General features: G+C 35.9%; 1 protein-coding gene and 1 long non-coding RNA gene across 3 annotated transcripts; one reads left to right on the top strand and one right to left on the bottom strand.

The window, feature by feature from the left end:
• The first annotated feature begins 262 nt into the window (after nt 1-262).
• slc2a9l1 (solute carrier family 2 member 9, like 1) lies at nt 263-7023 on the top strand. Its single transcript, XM_077203248.1, has 12 exons — nt 263-354; nt 704-799; nt 2184-2344; nt 2486-2610; nt 2700-2829; nt 3492-3640; nt 3751-3938; nt 4129-4239; nt 4371-4472; nt 4549-4624; nt 5976-6103; nt 6555-7023. Exons 1-12 carry the CDS (start codon nt 268-270, stop codon nt 6738-6740), a joined length of 1539 nt encoding a protein of 512 aa, XP_077059363.1. The 5' UTR covers nt 263-267; the 3' UTR covers nt 6741-7023.
• Nucleotides 3365-15922, bottom strand: LOC143711579 (uncharacterized). Of its 2 annotated transcripts, none has more exons than XR_013194877.1 (5): nt 15768-15922; nt 6460-6633; nt 5959-6116; nt 4091-4235; nt 3365-3936 (listed from the first exon to the last, which is right to left on the bottom strand). It is a non-coding gene; the product is annotated as an uncharacterized LOC143711579 (long non-coding RNA). The 2 variants fall into 2 exon arrangements; XR_013194878.1 differs by having other exon boundaries at nt 3365-3896.
• Nucleotides 15923-17733: the final 1811 nt, after the last annotated feature.

Raw genomic sequence — 17733 nt, 5'->3', positions numbered from 1 at the left:
TCCACATACTCCCTTGCGGTCCCCTTGGGGTCCTTGGGCCCCAGTTTGAAAAACCCTGATTTTTAGACTCTCAAGTTCACATCCTTTCAATGTTCAATGATGACCCTGCAAAATGATACATTGCTGCATACATTTAAAATAAAGCTATTTTATTCTGGAAAAATCCTTCATTTTTATATAGCTAGAGGTATTTTTAGAAGACAAAATGTGACGAGTCATTCCAGTGTCAAAAATTAATCAAAATCCTCCCCAAACTGCCTAACGGAGATGACTCTGTATTTATTGAAGAGAAGCAGTCGTGCTTCATGGACACAAAACAAGAATATAAGCATGAAGAGCATAATGAAGGAACTGGTAGGAACATTTTGCTAGCTATATAGCCTAATAATTATATTATCAGACCTTTGAAACTAGATGAAATCTTAAATGAAATCTAGTTCGAGGAAATCTGAACTATAGGATGATAAAGAATCTCATTATTTCAACAAAATCATAATGGTGAAAATAAGTATATTGTTGGATCATATGTCTCTGTTAACTATTTTCTCTATTTCTGTCAACTAAGTGCAGAGTTAAACTCTTAACCAAAGTTTACTCATTTACTCAGAATGTGGCTCTGTGTCATTCTTGAACAAAAGAAAACCCCTCTGTGCTGGTTGTGAAGTATGAATGTAGTCAGTGAACATTGTGTCTATAATTTCAGGTTGGCGGGAAAGCGCTTGTCTTTATCATTGTGCTTGGTTTTGGTGGATCATTTCAGAATGGATTTCATCTCACAGCGATCAGCTCTCCGTCTCCAGTGCGCACTTATATTTCTATTTATTTTGTCACTGTTATTAAATTAACAGTGCAGGTTACATTTTATTTTAAAGTGTCCTTGTTAGTGCCACTCTTAGTGAAATATGGTTCAGCGGAGTTCTATATAGAACTCTCGGGTTCTTGACTCAATTTTAAAGAACTCTTCATGCCAAGAAGGTTCTACATCTCTTAAAAATTAAGGTTCAAAAGTGGGGTTTTGCAGTGATGCCATAGAAGAACAATTTTGAATTCTCCAACATTCAGTGAAATGTTTTTCTCAAAAAGAACATTTAAATAATCTATGAAAATGGAACGGATCCTTTAAAGGGATAGTTCACCAAAAAATGTCATCAACCCTTGTCATCATTTACTCACCCTCATGTTGTTCCAAACCTGTATGAGTTTCTTTCTTCTGCTGAACACGAAAGAAGATATTTTGAAGAATGTTGGTAACTGTTCAATAGAAGAAAGAAACTATATGTTCAAAAGGTTCTTTATAGTGGAAACGGGTTCTTTATAGAGTATTTAAATGTTCTTCACAATAAGAAAAACGGTTCATTTAAGAACTTTTCACTAAAGGGTTCTTTGGGGAACCCAAAATGGTTCTTTTATGGCATCACTATGAAAAATGTTTGGAACTTTAATTTTTAAGGATGTTAAAGGTTCTTCATGGAACCATTTATGCCAATAAAGAACCTTTATTTTTTAAAGTGTAAGGATACATGTCTTTAATTGCATATACTTTCAGGTTATTTAAAAAAAAATCTAGTGATAATGTACAGTATGCTTAAAAGCTGCATATTTCATAAAATGTACTCAAAATAAAAATAATTTAAAACAAAATTAATAAATGAACACCCATAAAATGATGGGAACCCCTAAGCGCTCAACAGAACCCTTTAAGTCTCCTTATAAAAAGTGATCAGTTGACTTAACTTAAAAAAGTGAGGGAACCCATTGGCTTGCAATTATTAAGTAAAAAACTTCATGCGTAATTGAAAAAAAAAATAAGTTATGTGAAATTTTTCAATTAGCCTACGTATTAAGTTTATTAGGCTACTTAATAATTTTAAGGCTACGGGTTTCCTTACTTTTTTTAAGTCAAATCAATTTAGATGTAATTACACATATAAGTAGGGTTCATTAACAACATTACTTACTATATGGTGAGGGATAGGGTTTTGTTTAGTTGCTTGTAATTATGCATAATTTACCATTACTATTACCATAGCAAATAGATTTAACATGTAACAAAGACACTTTCAAATAGTGTTACCAGAAAGTAACATTTTAACTATCAATTATTTTTCTATTGCCAATTCAGTACAATATGTACTATCCAGGCCAATCAATACACGTTTTGTGTCGAATCTGTTTGCCCACAGTACATTCAGAGCTTTATTAACAGCAGCTGGATGCATCACTATGGAGATGTCCCAGGAGAGAAGACCATCACCTTTATCTGGTCTGCTGTGGTGGCTCTATACGCTTTTGGAGGTCTCATTGGCTCCATATCTGTCCGATACTTAACCAGTCGTCTGGGAAGGTTAATGTCACCCATCCTCATCTCCTCTCTCCATTCTGACATTGAACTTGTGATAAGTAGCATTATCATATCACTCTGGCATAATATTTTCAGGGTAAAAAAAAAATGGATGCTGATTTCCTGTTCACATTCTTCTTTCAGAAAAGGAACCATGCTGTTGAACAGTGCCATCGCAGTTGTGGCCACAATTATCATGTACATTAGCAAACCTACATACTCATTTGAGTTGATCCTTGTAGCACGCTTCCTAATTGGATTCGGAGCAGGTATGTCAGACTGTATTATAAATAATATCTAAAATGTAGCTTAATAATAAGTGATGTGAATTGTGATTTGCTTCCGTTCTTGTTGGAAGGATTAGGATTGAATGTCCATGCCATCTACCTTGGTGAGAGTTCACCAAAGAAAATCAGAGGCATGGTGACACTCACAGCCGCTACCTTTTTGTCCCTTGGCAAACTGGCAGGACAATTTGCTGGCCTCCGGTAATAATTAAGTATTAAATTTCCAATGATACAGAAGCGATAGATCTTTTTTTCCGTATTGTAACCTGAGAAATGGATAAAAGTCGGCATGAAATGAAAGTTGCGATGGTATTTTTATCCCTTTTGTGACGGCTTATTGGCAAGAACAATTGTAGGGCGGGACTTGATTTTTGTCCATCAGGAATTGATTGGATCATTTTGCTTTGCTATTGGTCGATCACATGTGAGTGACAGGTTGCCCCGCCTTCGCCCCAGTAAACACGTCATCAGAGAAGAATAGAGATGTTGCTGCAAGAGGTGGTGGAAGATATTTTGATTATAGATTATGAGGATGAAAAAAATAAAAAAGTAGGACGAGGCTTGTTCTATCCATTGGTCGTTGATTGGATGGAGGCAGATCTAAATGCGCGCTGAAGTCGATTGTAAGAAAGAGGCGGGGTTTAAGCAGGCGAAGTTTCATTTCACCGAAAGATTGAGTTATTACTTTTTGATTAAGAATAACAAACATGCTAAATTGTTCACAATAAAATCAATAAAATTTGCATTAAAAAAATTGATTTTCTTTTCATGCCTACTTTAATGTTTGATTTAATTTACGTGGCTTCTGGAAACAAATCTTTTTTTTTTTTTTAATTCCTCTAAGATTCTCATTTCATTCACAGGGAAATTCTTAGCCGTGAAGAGTGGTGGAACATCCTGTTGTGCATCCCGACGTTTTTTTGCGTGGTTCAGTTGGCAGTCTTGCCATTCTTCCCTGATGCTCCCCGATATATTCTGATAGAGAAGGGCAACACTGAACAGTGCAAAAAGGGTGCATCACATTTAAACAAATAAATGCCATTTTATGTAACTCGACGAACCTCTGTATGTCATTGCAACAACCTTTTGTGTTAAATCCCGGATATGTGTTTCCATCGGCAGCACTGCAATGTCTATGGGGACCAGGAGATTATAAGTTGGAGATAGAGGAGATGGCAGAAGAGCAGGTAGCCATTGGAGAGGAGCACAATAAGAGTCTGCTGGATCTTCTGAGAGACAAACACTTGCGCTGGCAGGTCTTTTCCCTGCTGGTCATAAACGGATGCATCCAGTTCAGCGGCGTCTCTGCTGTAAATCATTTTGCTTTTATCGTCAATTAATCATATTGTGCTTCTATATATGTGCTCTGATTCAAAAGTGACCTACGTTTTCCTATGTCATTGTGTTGTCAAAAAGTACCCAAGACATCCTTTAATGGTTACAGAAAAATGGTTACAGGTACCTTGTTAAAATGTGATCTTTTACCCTTCTCGCTCGTAGATCACCGTCTTCTCTTTCAATATCTTTTTGGAAGCGGGAATTCCAGTGGACAAGATCCGTTACGTCACTCTGGGCATAGGAGCTTCAGAAGTTCTTGTCTCCATAACCTGTGTAAGTTCCAGGGAAGCACACATGAAAGTGTGTGACTTGAAAAGGGATTAGGATCATTCTTCATTAAGGAACATCATAAATCATCTTTGTGGCCTTTTTTTAATAGTATTTCGGCTTGTGTGCATGTGTAGGGCCTGTTCATTGAGAGTGTGGGGAGGAGAGCCTTGATGTGGAAAGGGTTTGGGGGAATGTCAGCCATTATGGCATTAATCACAGTCACCCTGTACCTAAAGGTGAGTTTCATTCATTTAACAGCCAACAGCAAGCATCAAACACACCTTTATCATCTCATCTCTATTTCATCTACAGGACTACAGCTTTGTGATTCCATACATCACAGTCATCCTCATTTTCCTCTTCATTATTTTCTATGGAGGAGGCCCAGGTGAAGCTTTTTGCATATTTATATGACATTTAGTTCTGTTTTTTGAATTGGATTGGTGGGTTGGCATTTCAAAAGTGCTGTTATAACAATTAAATATAAGAGGCAGTTCACATAGAGAATTTTTGGCATTTCACTGTGCTACATTTTCATTGCTTTCTATGTAAACATGGGCTAGACGAAAGTTTGTCTTTTGAAAATTGTGGCGCTCAAGCTAAAAGAAGTTCAGCTTTTAATAAATGCATCTCTAGACCTTGCGTTTTCGTTTTAATTCCACTATCTCTTTTAAAAAGCATTCTCTGTGAATGGCCCCTAAGCTATGGAATTCCATTTATTCAATTGTTATTTTGGCAGCTTTGAATTCCATTTATTTATTTATTTATTTATTATTTTGACAGCTTTGGAATTCCATTAGGGACCACTAATATGAATGCATTTTTAAAATCCACTGAACAGCATTTCCATTATTTTTTTAATGTAAACATGTACTACATGGATGCTTGACAGTTGGGCTCGTGTCTTTTGCAGCAGGACTTTTCAAATTTGTCAGTATGATCACATTGTTATGCTAATAGGTGGCGGTAAGAGATCATCTTTATGAGTGCGACATTCAATTAAAAATGCTGATTCATTCAGGAGCAAAACAAGGGACCCATTTCCCAGACTGATCCACAGTTATCAAAATTGAAAATCTAGTTTGAAAATTATGTTTTATATGACTTTGTCGGTAAATGACAAACAACTGCTGCCAGGGTGTTTCTAATTCAATGGCTGAGGGAGTGGTGGCAAATTTGACATCTTTCTCTCTTTTGACCAACGTTATCAATCCATTTATATTTTATCCTTTTGGAAAGTCATGGAAACTCTACCACAGATTTTCTTTTTCTTTTGCTATTGGAGTAAATATGATGACTTCTGCTTCTGAGAACCTCTGGAAATATTAAAAGGGTCCAGTGTTAATGAGTGAATCACTGAATCATTCCCCGTACTGATTCGTTTAAAAACATTGGCTCATTCAAATGTTAATATGCGCGGCAGCCAGTCAAACTATTTTCTCTGGCAGATCAAAACAAACTAGAAATATTGCATCCAAAATATGTAGTCCCCATGCAAATTCGCATCAGGTTCAGGTTTGGTCACAGGGAATCACCCTAGATGACTTTATTGACTTTTGATATGTCACTGAAATTTTCTCTATATTTGCATTATTGATCTGTTGCAAGCATATCATGCTCTTAATCGTGTTGTTGTATTGAAAACAACATTCTTTGTGTGATATTGTATAAGATAAGAACATATTGGTTATAAACTGACTAGTCAGTTCAAACAACTCAAACCATTTTGCTCTGAACAGCTGGAACAGTCATATCGCTCGCCAATGAGATCTTCATCCAGTCATACCGCCCCGCTGCATTTATGTTTACCGGATTCCTGCGCTGGCTGGGATTCGCCATGCTTGGATTCATCTTCCCATTCCTTATTGTAAGTCCATCAACTAAGCAATACCACAGAAATAGGCACCTTTATTATTAGCAATGTTTGTGGATTCAGCCACTTTATTAATGTTAAAATATATAGTAAAGTGTGTGTGCTCCACAAATGCAGCATTATTAAATGTCATTGCTATTACTGTAGATGTATTATTAATGGTTCATGTAAGAGGCTTTTGCCATCATAATTAAAGCCATTTATTATGGCTTTATTGTGATTCTCTCAAAGTCTGTCTCCTCTTTATTTTAAAGTCATAAAAGTCAAACTAAAATACAGAATGATTCTTTTATGTGTGCCCCATTATGTCTTCTTCCTGAACAATGTGTAATACCAGGCTTTCATCACACCTTTTCGCTGCTCCTATGAAAACTTCTCTGCTGTCTGTTGCTGCACAGAGACTCACTTAAACAAAAGGCCACATTTCTCATCCATGTTTCTGCAGGCCGCTCTGAAGTCTCTGAGCTTTGTTCTCTTCTCCTGCGTTTGTCTGATAGCTGCTCTCTACGTCTTCTTCATCCTTCCTGAAACAAAAGGCAAAACTCCACTTGAAATTTCCAAAGAGTTTAAGAACATCAGAGCGTGTGGATCCTCCAAAGAAAATGCCATGTGCTTAGAGACTAAGCTTTAAAGTTGCCATTTTGATGTAAATATGGATGGATGTGGACTGGCCTTACATTAACATCATATTTATTTATCAACATTATATTTATAAAGACAGTCTGCTTAGCTAATATTATAAGAAAGTGATGCTGTACAGTCAGCTGGATGGATGGTCTTGAGTTTATTTGATATATTAGACACGCGATAATGGCCGGATGACTGTATGTTATCCAACTTAATGCATGGCTACTTAACAATAAATAAATAAATGCACTTGATTCTAGACTAGTTTTTAATGAATAAAAATATTTGAAATACAAATGTTCTGTTACTTGATCTGCGTGTTTTCTTGCCACTCAAAACATAGTGAAACTTCAGGACCTTTTAATTCTAGTTTATTTTCTTTCTTTCTCAATGTCTGAAAAATGTCGAACTACATAACGTGATGTCGAAAGTTACCCATGTTTATTTCTTACATGACGTACTAGTTCAGTAACCTGCCAATCAAACATTATAATGTCAATACAATCTCTGAAGAGTTAAGTGAGGTTAACCCCATCGGCCCACCCAGGTAATTTCACCGGGGCTTGTAGAACCCTGTGAAGGTTTAGCACAGGGACTTTCTCTCTTATCAGTCCCGGACAGACTGTGCGGTGCTTCCCAGCCTCATTACCGGTATAATAGGTACTGTGTGAACTTCATAGACCAATAATGATTGACATTACTAGAATTGCTTTATCACCGCCTCAGCTGTTTCACAGGATTAACTGGAGGAATAATTTAACTGACTATCAATGATTATGGACATCCCAAAACATCATATCGGAACTACTTTTTTTTTTTTTTTTACGTGTTCCCTAATGGGAATGACCCATTTCTAGTTAGAAACTAGTGAGTAGATTCAAATAGCCACAGGATTCGACACAGAATCACACAGGCCCAAAGTCAATCATTTTGATACTTGTTACTAAACTACATATACCTAATAAACCTGATATGTAGTTTACATAATACAGCATCACATGTATATATTACTTTATTATATATTATGTGTTTCTTCCGATTTTGCTAGGTTTTTCATTCAAGTCACTCTGGTGAATAAAAAATTGAATGAAATGAAAAACGGGTGTTTACATAATTTTAAATATGCAGTCTATTCAAAATGTCATATTCAGATTTCATAATTGAAATCTAAAAAATATTTATGTATAATTTGTCTCAAATGTACACACACACACACACACGCACACACACACACACACACACACACACACACACACACACACACACACACACACACACACACACACACACACACACACACACACACACACACACACACACATAAATATATATATATTGGTGGTGGTTGAGGAGATTCCCCCCTCTATATGTGAAGCGCTTTGAGCACCCAGAAAAGCACTATATAAATGTAACAAATCATTATTAATTATACACATATATATATATAAAATTAGATATATAAAAGATTTTTTGACAAAACAAAAGCTGAAATATGTTATTTTTAACAGAAATCAATGCCTTCGTCATAAGTTAAATAACCACCCATCTATACATAATTTAATTTCGATTTAAATTATGGGACATTATACAATATTTTCAACTGCCAAAGGGTGGCGCTGTATATTCACTGCAGGGTTACAGTAAAGCACACTGCAGCTCGGTCAGCTTTTAATAAGAACCAAAGAGTGATGTGTTATTAAATTCCTTCATGATACACAAGAATGTTACACCAGAAGCACTTTTCTTTATTACCAACTATGATTTTACCTCTTTGTAAACCTCTTTTATGACAATATTAATATAGTCGTCAGCAATGTTTCCTTTCAAATGTTGCCAGTGGAACTGGAACTGATTACTTGAACATTTTGATTCTTTTTAAACTTATTTGATCTGTGACTTTGTAAAACTATTACTAAAGTTTTACACAACAATTTTCAAAAAATTAGCCTGCCTTTTGTAAAATGTTTTGCTGTTAATGCAGTTTTTCAGTTTTTTTTACTTTCTTTTTTTTCTTCCACATTCTCTGGAGAGAACATGGTAAAATATAGGCCACTCCACAGATAGCTTTGTGCTGTGCTGAGATATGATATGGTTTATTTTTGCTAATACAGTAAGTAGAATAGGTTATTCACTCTATACTGTTCAAAAGCTTGAGGTCAGAGTCATGCTTTTACCAAGGCTGCATTTATGTTCTTTAAAAATAAATAAATAATATAAATAAAATAAATACATAAAAATTATATATATATATATATATATATATACTTCCTAACCCTGATCTTTTGAACGGAAATACAACATTTGTTTTTTATTTTTTATATTCTCCATTAAGGCAACCTAACACAGCTTAAATGCTAACAACGCAACCAGTTCGTATTCACCGCTCAATCACATAATGTCATGATCTCATGAAAAGCTCATTATTGTAACTACAATGTGACACCAGTCCTCTCTCTGGAGTGTTTATGGATTTCGGTCATTCTGAGTGTCCTTGGCTTGTTAAGTGGTGGACAATTCTGAGAGTTTAAAATGAATTAAGGGCTGAACACACTAATAATAGCTGACCGGCATACTGACACAGCACTCAGAAGCAACGAGCAATTTGTTCTCCAGTCATATCGCTGCCACTCCACAAATGACATAATGCTATGGAATCTGTGAAGAGACGGTCAGACAATGTTAATATAATTAGCTTCATTAACATTCCTGCAGCATATAATTAATGTTCAGTTGCCATCCCATCAAGTGCATAACTGAAATCGATCATTAATCTTGTGAATGAGTGTGCAGACAGATGCATCATCACAAGGTCAATGTGCAAAGCAAATATCCATCTCACAGTCAACGTTCACCATATCATAATGCTCTACAGTCACTTTCATCTTTAAGAACATTCACACTGTAAAAACACCTAATTCAACTTAAAAACTTAAGTTCAGTTGTTGCCTTAATTTCTTTTAATTATAATCAAATTGGATGCACAAGTCAACTCATTTCTTAAAATCTTGTGCACTGTAAAAAAAATATTTAAAAAAAATAATACTATTTCAGGTTTTCTATGTGAAAATGTCATGTTTAGTTCTGTGTTACTTGCATTTCTCTGTAATCGTTTGTGAAATTTACTAGCAATTTCTACTGGTTTTTTTTTCAATGTAGTTCAATCTTCTTTACGAGTTCAATTATTATAATAATTTTGATGCGATAAAGCAATAGAAAAAACATGTAGCATTACTTATTGATCATATCTGAATTATAATACAAGGAGTAAATATGATAAAGCATTACAGACGAATTGTTACTTTTATGCAACAACAAAGCACACACACAAAAAACAACAACAGCAAGAACATTCACATTCAGAAAACCTTAAAAGCATCATTTAGAATGACCGAAAATGTTAAATGATATGCAATTATCAGCGGATTTATTTGGTTCGGCAACATGCCATAGTAAATGAGCGTAAGTGCACAGATGGGTCTGCTCAGTAAGGTCATTAATGTCTGTAAAATGACTAAGGCTGCAGCTGGAAATCATGGGGCCTTTGGCACTATGGGATTATCTCCTATGTGTGAGTAAGAAATGAATATCTCGATGAATGTTAAACAGTCCTGAGACCTCCTGATCAGAGGATTATGAGCACTGAATAGCTCCATTTAGCTGTGGTGGCATCACAATGTAGACACACAGCGTTCATTGTAATGAATTTGTCATTGTGTACAAATACCACAGGTTGCTGAATGGGCATTTCTGAATGGAAACAAATATTGCAGAATGAATTTCAATTTAGTTCATAAAGTAGTGTAGGCAGGGAAAATGCCAATGACTTAAATATGACGGCCATGAATATTTTTACCAGTCATGAAACATAATCCTTATTAAAGTTACAAAAATTATTCAGGAAAATTAAATTGTTGTTTTTTGTCTTTTTTTTTTTTTTTTTTTGCTTGATTAACATTAAAAACACAGACAGCAGCAGGGATATAAGGCTGCTGTCACTTTAAGAGCTTATGCACGGATCCAATATATGTTACACATGCACTTTATTTCTCAACTGTTTACGTTCAGTTAAGACATAACTGACTATGTCTACAAGGATGCCAAGGAGAATTTTGTCTGAATATGTCTGTTCAAGCACAAAAAGAACTGAAAGAGAGCTTAATACAGTATTCACGCGCTTCGGATGCTTGCACAGTATCTTGAATATTTAAACTGGCAAGGCTTATACTTTCGTGACGATGCAACACTGTCCCGTCAACTGTCCCGTTCACTTTTTTTTTGACCGGCCATTGCTAACTGGCAATTGACACCATTTCACATACTAGCAAACACCAATTTTTACTCACATTTGGCAGATGGTCCTTCGAGTTTTTTCAAAATTTGCATTATCGATATGGGTGTGTGTAATTTAAACTGTAGAGAAAAACGTTCAAGTATCAAGTTATGTTTACCAGCTTTACTTTACTCATAAATTGAAGAATCCTTAGGAAAATCTTGAGGGAACCAGTGGCAAATTAGTCTTCCCAGTTTTGAAGTCATCCCTACACCACTCTATTCTATTTATAGATAATGTGATGTTTCATGAATCATTGTTTCTGATAATATAATCACAGTATTTTAAATTAGCTACAAGCATGACGGCTTCCTGTGTGAATGGATATATGCGTTTTGGCATAACTGACTAAAATGATAACTCCCTCAAGAGGTTTGATGTCATATATTTGGCGTATGACTGGTGACATCCAGCTGGTGACATGAGAATCTCATCAATGCATAATATCATGCAGACTGAAATTAAAGCTTCATATTCAGTCTACCTCAACATCTCCTGAATGAGCAATGAATCTGAAACCTTATAAGGACGGGGTTTGAATTTTAAGAGGGAGAAGTCATAACAAAAAAAGCACAAATTCTTTTTAAATGCATAGAGCACAAAGAAACATTGAATCAATGTCTCTGGCTGCATTATATATATATAAACATTGATGATCTGACATCTTTTTGCTCAATAGGTATATTGAATACACCACCAAGTTAGTCGGGTCACAATTTTCTCTGGTAAATAGGCACTTTCAAAATCGCTTCCACCTGATATGGTAACCATAGAAACAGCAGGCAGCTCAAGAACTTTTCACTCTTTTTGGAACAGTGACTAAACATACTGTCAATATGTATCACTCTATTACAGATTGAGATATCACACAAAAAAGTTAGTTATTAAATGTCTTAAAAGTCTAATCTTAATAGCGAACAAATCAACTGTGCACATGTTTATTTATTTATTTTTGACTTCTTAATGATTAATGAAAATGTCATAACTGGACCTTCCGGTGAAACAACAGACTTCACTCTGGTGACATATGCAGAATACTTGAATTTCATGTACACAAATTCTGTCAATCAGATTAGTAAAGGTTCAGGTTCATATAAACAGATCTTTCAGAAACTGAAAATAGATTGGATTAATTTGGATTGAAGGAAATTGTTGCATCATGCAAACATACCTAATGTTTTAGGATAACATATTACAATACAATTGTCCCAGCTAGGGTGCAAAAAAAAAAACTCAATATGGAAAACCCTAAATGAGACCAACTATTGTTCAAGTGGTTTCAAACTTCCAGTAGTCTGAGGCCAATTGTGCTCAATCTTTAATTTTTCAGTTTGAAACTGGATGACTTTAATAGAAAATGCTTTGAAACTACAGTTAGACTTAGAAATAATCAAACATGCTAAGGTTCATGGCTTTAACTTCAATGCCCCAGAGATAAATTAGCTTCAAAATCTCTGAATAAAAGACAGTAATATTTAAATAGGAATACCAGCAGTTGGCTCTCTCAAGTCAACAAATAATGACTGCAATGGCCATGTCACGTCATTGAAAGTGCTTTTTACATCAGTTACCTCTGACATAAATGCTCTAAAAGCATAAAGTTAACCACAAATTGCTAAACCGACATTTAATTTCCACAATAGATGGATAGACTATAAACTCACATATTTTATATATATATATATATATATATATATATATATATATATATTGTTTTAATGGTTTTAAGTATAATACACGCTTTCAACTCTGGCCCTTAATGCAGTCATGGCTCACAGATTAATTTTGGGTCATAAGGGGAATGAATGTCAACTCGAAGAGTCTCTTTCTGGTTTTATGAGGCGTTTCTTCAATAAAAGACAGCAGGAACTCTTGGGCAACGTAATAGGACTCTTTTATAAATGAAATAGTCAAGAAAAAAAATACTTGTGAGGTAAAACATTTAATTTATAATCTTATCAAAGATTTCATTAAGATATCAATCTCTCTGAAGGTAAGGGAAAGATAGATAATATTAAAGGTCCCATGTTGTCAAAACTGAAATTTCCTGGCCTTTTTCATGATAACAGAGGTCTAGGGGCTATGTAACTACCATATAAGTTACAAAACAGTCAATCCACAGACAAATGCACACACCCTGCATAAAGTAGCTGTGCCTTTTCAGAGCCATTGTGACTTCCGTATAAATGTGATGTCAGAACTACTCACCACCCTGAACACAGCCCACCGTCAGGAAACTACATCATTGCACAGGCTTCCGAACAACATTAATATAAGAGAACAGTGGCTAATGTTTATTTATTCAGAAACTCCACAGCAATTTAGTTCGACCTTAACCGTCTGTTCACATTTCACAAGTGACTGCTTCGTCAATCAGGCACAGTTTAATGCGTTTTTTAAAAGAAGCTAACGTTACTCAAAGATGCTGCAGTCCTTACAGTTCACAGTTGTACAAGTTTACCATAGGCGTCAATTGCAGCATATGTTCTCGTGCTCTGTGGGCATCTTTGCACATTTTCCACCTTTTACAGAAAAAAGTAACATTGTAAAATAAATTGTAGCACGTCAACTTACTGTATCAGTAGGAAAGCAATAGTAACATAGCTTACTGCATTCGGTGTCTGTCTGCTGACGTTACATTATAAAGCAGTAAAGTGTTTCAAAATCAGTGTAACTAGCTATTAACGTACATATTTTGGAGATTTAAAGCGAATTTGACAAAAAAAAGTCTGAGTTTGTTTACAGACAGTTTAAATTAGCGTTAAAGGGTAACTAAACACTAAAACAACTTTTTTTAGTTAATGATCTGTAAGAATGGAGCTTCATAAATGCTGTTCATTGATTCGAGTACATTTTTTGACATTTGGGTTTAAAGTGTTTTAATTCTACAATATATGGTGTAAAAACGTCTGAGTGCTGCCCTCTTCAGGTTGAACGGTGGCTACTGCAGTTGAATTTTCCTATTGGAAGTTGTGGTACCCTCTGACATCAGAGGGTACCAGCTAACCACGCCCTTGCCTACAGAGAGATGCGTCTCAGGTGCACGCCCCCCCCCCCCCCCAGCTCTTCCCCTCGCTGGAGCTCCAGCTTCAGCTCACTGGATTTAGTGGGCGGGGCCGCGCAGGCGCAGTAAGCCGGGAAACATTAAAAACTATCGTCTGGTTCCACTGACGCATGCGCACAGTTGAGGTTTGGAACAGCGGAAATACGTTACTGTTTGAAAAAGCGGCATATTTGATTATGCAGTGTATGTGTGCGTTGTGTAAATATCAGACATCCCAAGTCTCCCGCATATTGATAGCGGCTCCCTGATGCCCGCAAATTAGTTTAAATCTCCCAGAATCTAGAGCGAGCGAGCAAGAGCTCGCACATACTGTGTGCACGGCAGAGAGGGAGAGAACCCTTGCGCATGCGTACTAAAGTATAACCTGTGGGGGAAAACGCGTTTTAAACCTTATTTTGGGGCAAAGGAATCAAACCTTTTCAGCGATTTGTATCATATTTTACTGCTGTTAGATGGCGGCCGAGTAAAAGGACTTTGACTAGATCCAGCGAGGGTGAGCTAGAGCTCTAGCTTCTCCCATTGGACGCTGTAGCGAAACCCCGCCCACTAAATTTAGCGAGGTGGAGCTGGAGCTCCAGAAAAGGGGGAGCTCGAGCTCTAGCTCCTCCCATTTGGCTCTGCATCGAGCACCATCTCGTTTAGTTACCCTTTAACGCTAAATCTGCGTTCAGCATTGATGTAATGGTAATTATAATATTCTTACAATAACGCTGAAATTAAGGAGGTGGTTGTTTGTCTCCTGTCGTCACCGATTCGGGGTCTGAGTCCGGCTCGAACAAAAGGCCGGAAAACATTTCCCTCAGCAATGTCATTAGGCAACAGGTGTTTTATATACCTTAACACCAAGCCACAGAAGGCTACAGCATTCATGACCTTAGTTACCTGTGGTTGGCCTGATCATGCGTCACTCAGAAAACAACAGGCCAATCTGAAGAGATGCTAATGAATATTAATTGGAAAGGCCAAAATCGACCTGTTCTTAGCAGAGCTCTTGAGAAAAGAGCTTTAAAAATATATTGGGATAGTTTTTGGTACTTATATCGTAAATATATATTCTTAAGGACATCAAAACCTAGAATAAAACTTCAGAAAGGTGTACGATATGGGATCGTTAAGTAAAATGTCCAAAACTCCAAATAGACCAAGTTGCAAAACTTTGCCACCTAAAATGTGGTAAATGAGAACAGACAGGGAAATTTGTGTATGCAAACACATGATCATCCAGCAATCAGGGATGCAGTAGCTACGGTTGATTGGAGGCCGACTGCAAATGATCTGAAATATTCAGGGAAAAACAGACAGGGGCTACTGTCCCTTAACAGCAAAGACAGGTCTGACACTTTCCATTATGACTATAAGTTACGCCTGGGCAGTTTCACAATTTCATGGTTTTGCTTTGTCTGCAGTATCAGCCCTCGGTAGACCTCTGGAGCCATTTTTAACATTATATCATGCAGTCCGTGCCAATTTGCCGTGCTTTCAAAATTGCCCCTGACATACAGCAAAAATCCCTATGAAAAACTGTGACATTAAATAACCATCAAACAGAAGTGTGCTGAAGTGGCATTCTGATGTTGAGCAATTGTTGATCGATATGGAAGAATCTAACTGCTCCTCTCGGCAGTTCAGTTACTCACCCTTATGTTGTTTGTTCAGAAGAACCCCTGTAACTTTCAGACATTTTGAAGAGGTTTATGTGTAGGCTACTGAATCGTTTAAGCTTCATAAAGGACACAAAAGCATCACAATTTTAGGCATGATGCGTCCTTTACTTTTTTAGCCTAGACTGACATGTAGGGCCTACCTAAATATCATATCAATTAAATATTTTTAGGAGAAAAATCACATTTTAGTCACCATTATGGAGATCTGTGTTTGCTTTAGTTGGGCAGCTGACCTTGAAATGTTTAACTTTAGATTTTGTTTGGCTGCTGTACCTGTGTTATGACAGCCAGATGAACAAAGAGAAAAGGTGATCTGATGGTGTTGGTTATGTTTTAACATAATCATTATTTCACAATCAATTGACCTGAATCACTGAACTCTTTTAGTCCTAATCTCTGATTTAGATGTATATTGGTCATTACAGCATCACAGTGATTAAAACAGCATAAAATCCAGATTTTTCAATATAATCCAAAAGATTTCTTGAAAGTTGTTCTGATCAAAAGTCGTTGAAAATGGAATTTTGTTTGGACACACAGACATCAAGAAACAGCCTGTGATTCTCAACAATGGTGACAATAATAAAGCGTGTTGCAGTGCATTCTGGGTGCCACCAATCAAAACTCATTCATGGCTCCCATTATGCATTGCGGTATGAATAAATTATGATCTGAATTGTCTTTTAGTAATGTAGTAATTTCCTTTTCCTAATCGAATATTCTTTTTGTCACCATTGTTGAGATTCATACACTGATTCTAAATGTCTGTGACATTAAAATTAAAGGGAATAATTTTTCTTTTATCAGAACAACTTTTAAGAAATCATTTAGATTATATTGAACAATTTGGAATTTTTACTATTGAATCACTTTGATTCTGTAATGATCAATATACATTCAAATCAGAGATTAGGACTTCTTGAGTTCAGTGATTCAGGTCAAATGATTGTGAAATAATGATTATGTTAAAACATAACCAACACCATCAGATCACCTTTTCTATTTGTTAATCTGGCTGTCATAACTCAGGTGCACCAGCCAAACTAAATCTAAAGTTAAACATTTAACGGTCAACTGCCCAACTAAAGCAAACACTGATCCCCACATTGGTGACTAAAATGTAATTTTTCTCCTTCAGTGATTCTGCTTGTTATCATCAGGTGTCTACAATAATGCTCAATCATCACTCAATCAATCACTTAAATAGCACATTTACTTTAACACTTAGTGTTAATTAACACTAATTAACAATTAGTGTTAATTTAACACTCATATTTTAACACTTTAACACTCTTGAGTTTTTACTGTGTAGTAACATTCAGGAAACTGGACATTTTTATGTTCTTGGAATGTTAGAAGTCAACGTTACTATCATGTTGATTTTTTAATCGAAAATTAAGTTTAAAGAACGTTTGAGGAACATTATACCTTATAAAACACGTTCCTCTAACGTCGAGAAAACTGAACATTTTTCACGTTCCCAGAACCAACACTGAATATTTGGAGAACGTTCTTATAATTATCTAAAATTCTGTTAGCTGGGTCGTGAATGAACCAAACTTTAAATCTTTTCAATGAATCGAATTATTCGTTCATCATTTTTATGCTGACTCAATGAACCGATCGTAGTCAACAGTTTACTGCAGGTTAAGATTATCAGTGAATAAATATAATTTAGGTCTGTTGTTCACACAAAGCTAGTGAAACTAATCAACCGTTTCGATTTAAAAGAACTGTATTTTTTTTGTGCCAGTGTAGCCTAAATCCAGGAAGGGATAGTTCACCCAAAAATGAAAATTTTGTCATCATTTGATTAACTCGCCCTCAAGTTGTTCCAAACCTGTATGAATTTATTTCTTCTGCTGAACACAAAGGAATATATTTAGAAGAATATGGGTAACCAAAGTTGTGGGGGACCATTGACTTCCATAATATTGGG

This window comes from Siphateles boraxobius, unplaced genomic scaffold (assembly GCF_051911475.1).
Source record: "Siphateles boraxobius isolate OS27281-9 unplaced genomic scaffold, OSU_SipBor_1 5, whole genome shotgun sequence".
Classification (NCBI taxonomy): Eukaryota; Metazoa; Chordata; class Actinopteri; order Cypriniformes; family Leuciscidae; genus Siphateles; species Siphateles boraxobius.
The sequence above is the reverse complement of the archived record's forward strand: the minus strand, read 5'-3'. Positions and strand labels throughout refer to the sequence as shown.

What these genes read in the sequence shown, in the direction of transcription:
- slc2a9l1 (XM_077203248.1), top strand. Translation starts at nt 268, where the DNA reads ATGACTCTGTATTTATTGAAGAGAAGCAGTCGTGCTTCATGGACACAA. An exon ending in AGTTCAGCGGCGTCTCTGCT is followed by an intron (nt 3,939 to 4,128) that starts GTAAATCATTTT and finishes TCTCGCTCGTAG; the next exon opens with ATCACCGTCTTCTCTTTCAA. An exon ending in TTTCTATGGAGGAGGCCCAG is followed by an intron (nt 4,625 to 5,975) that starts GTGAAGCTTTTT and finishes TGCTCTGAACAG; the next exon opens with CTGGAACAGTCATATCGCTC.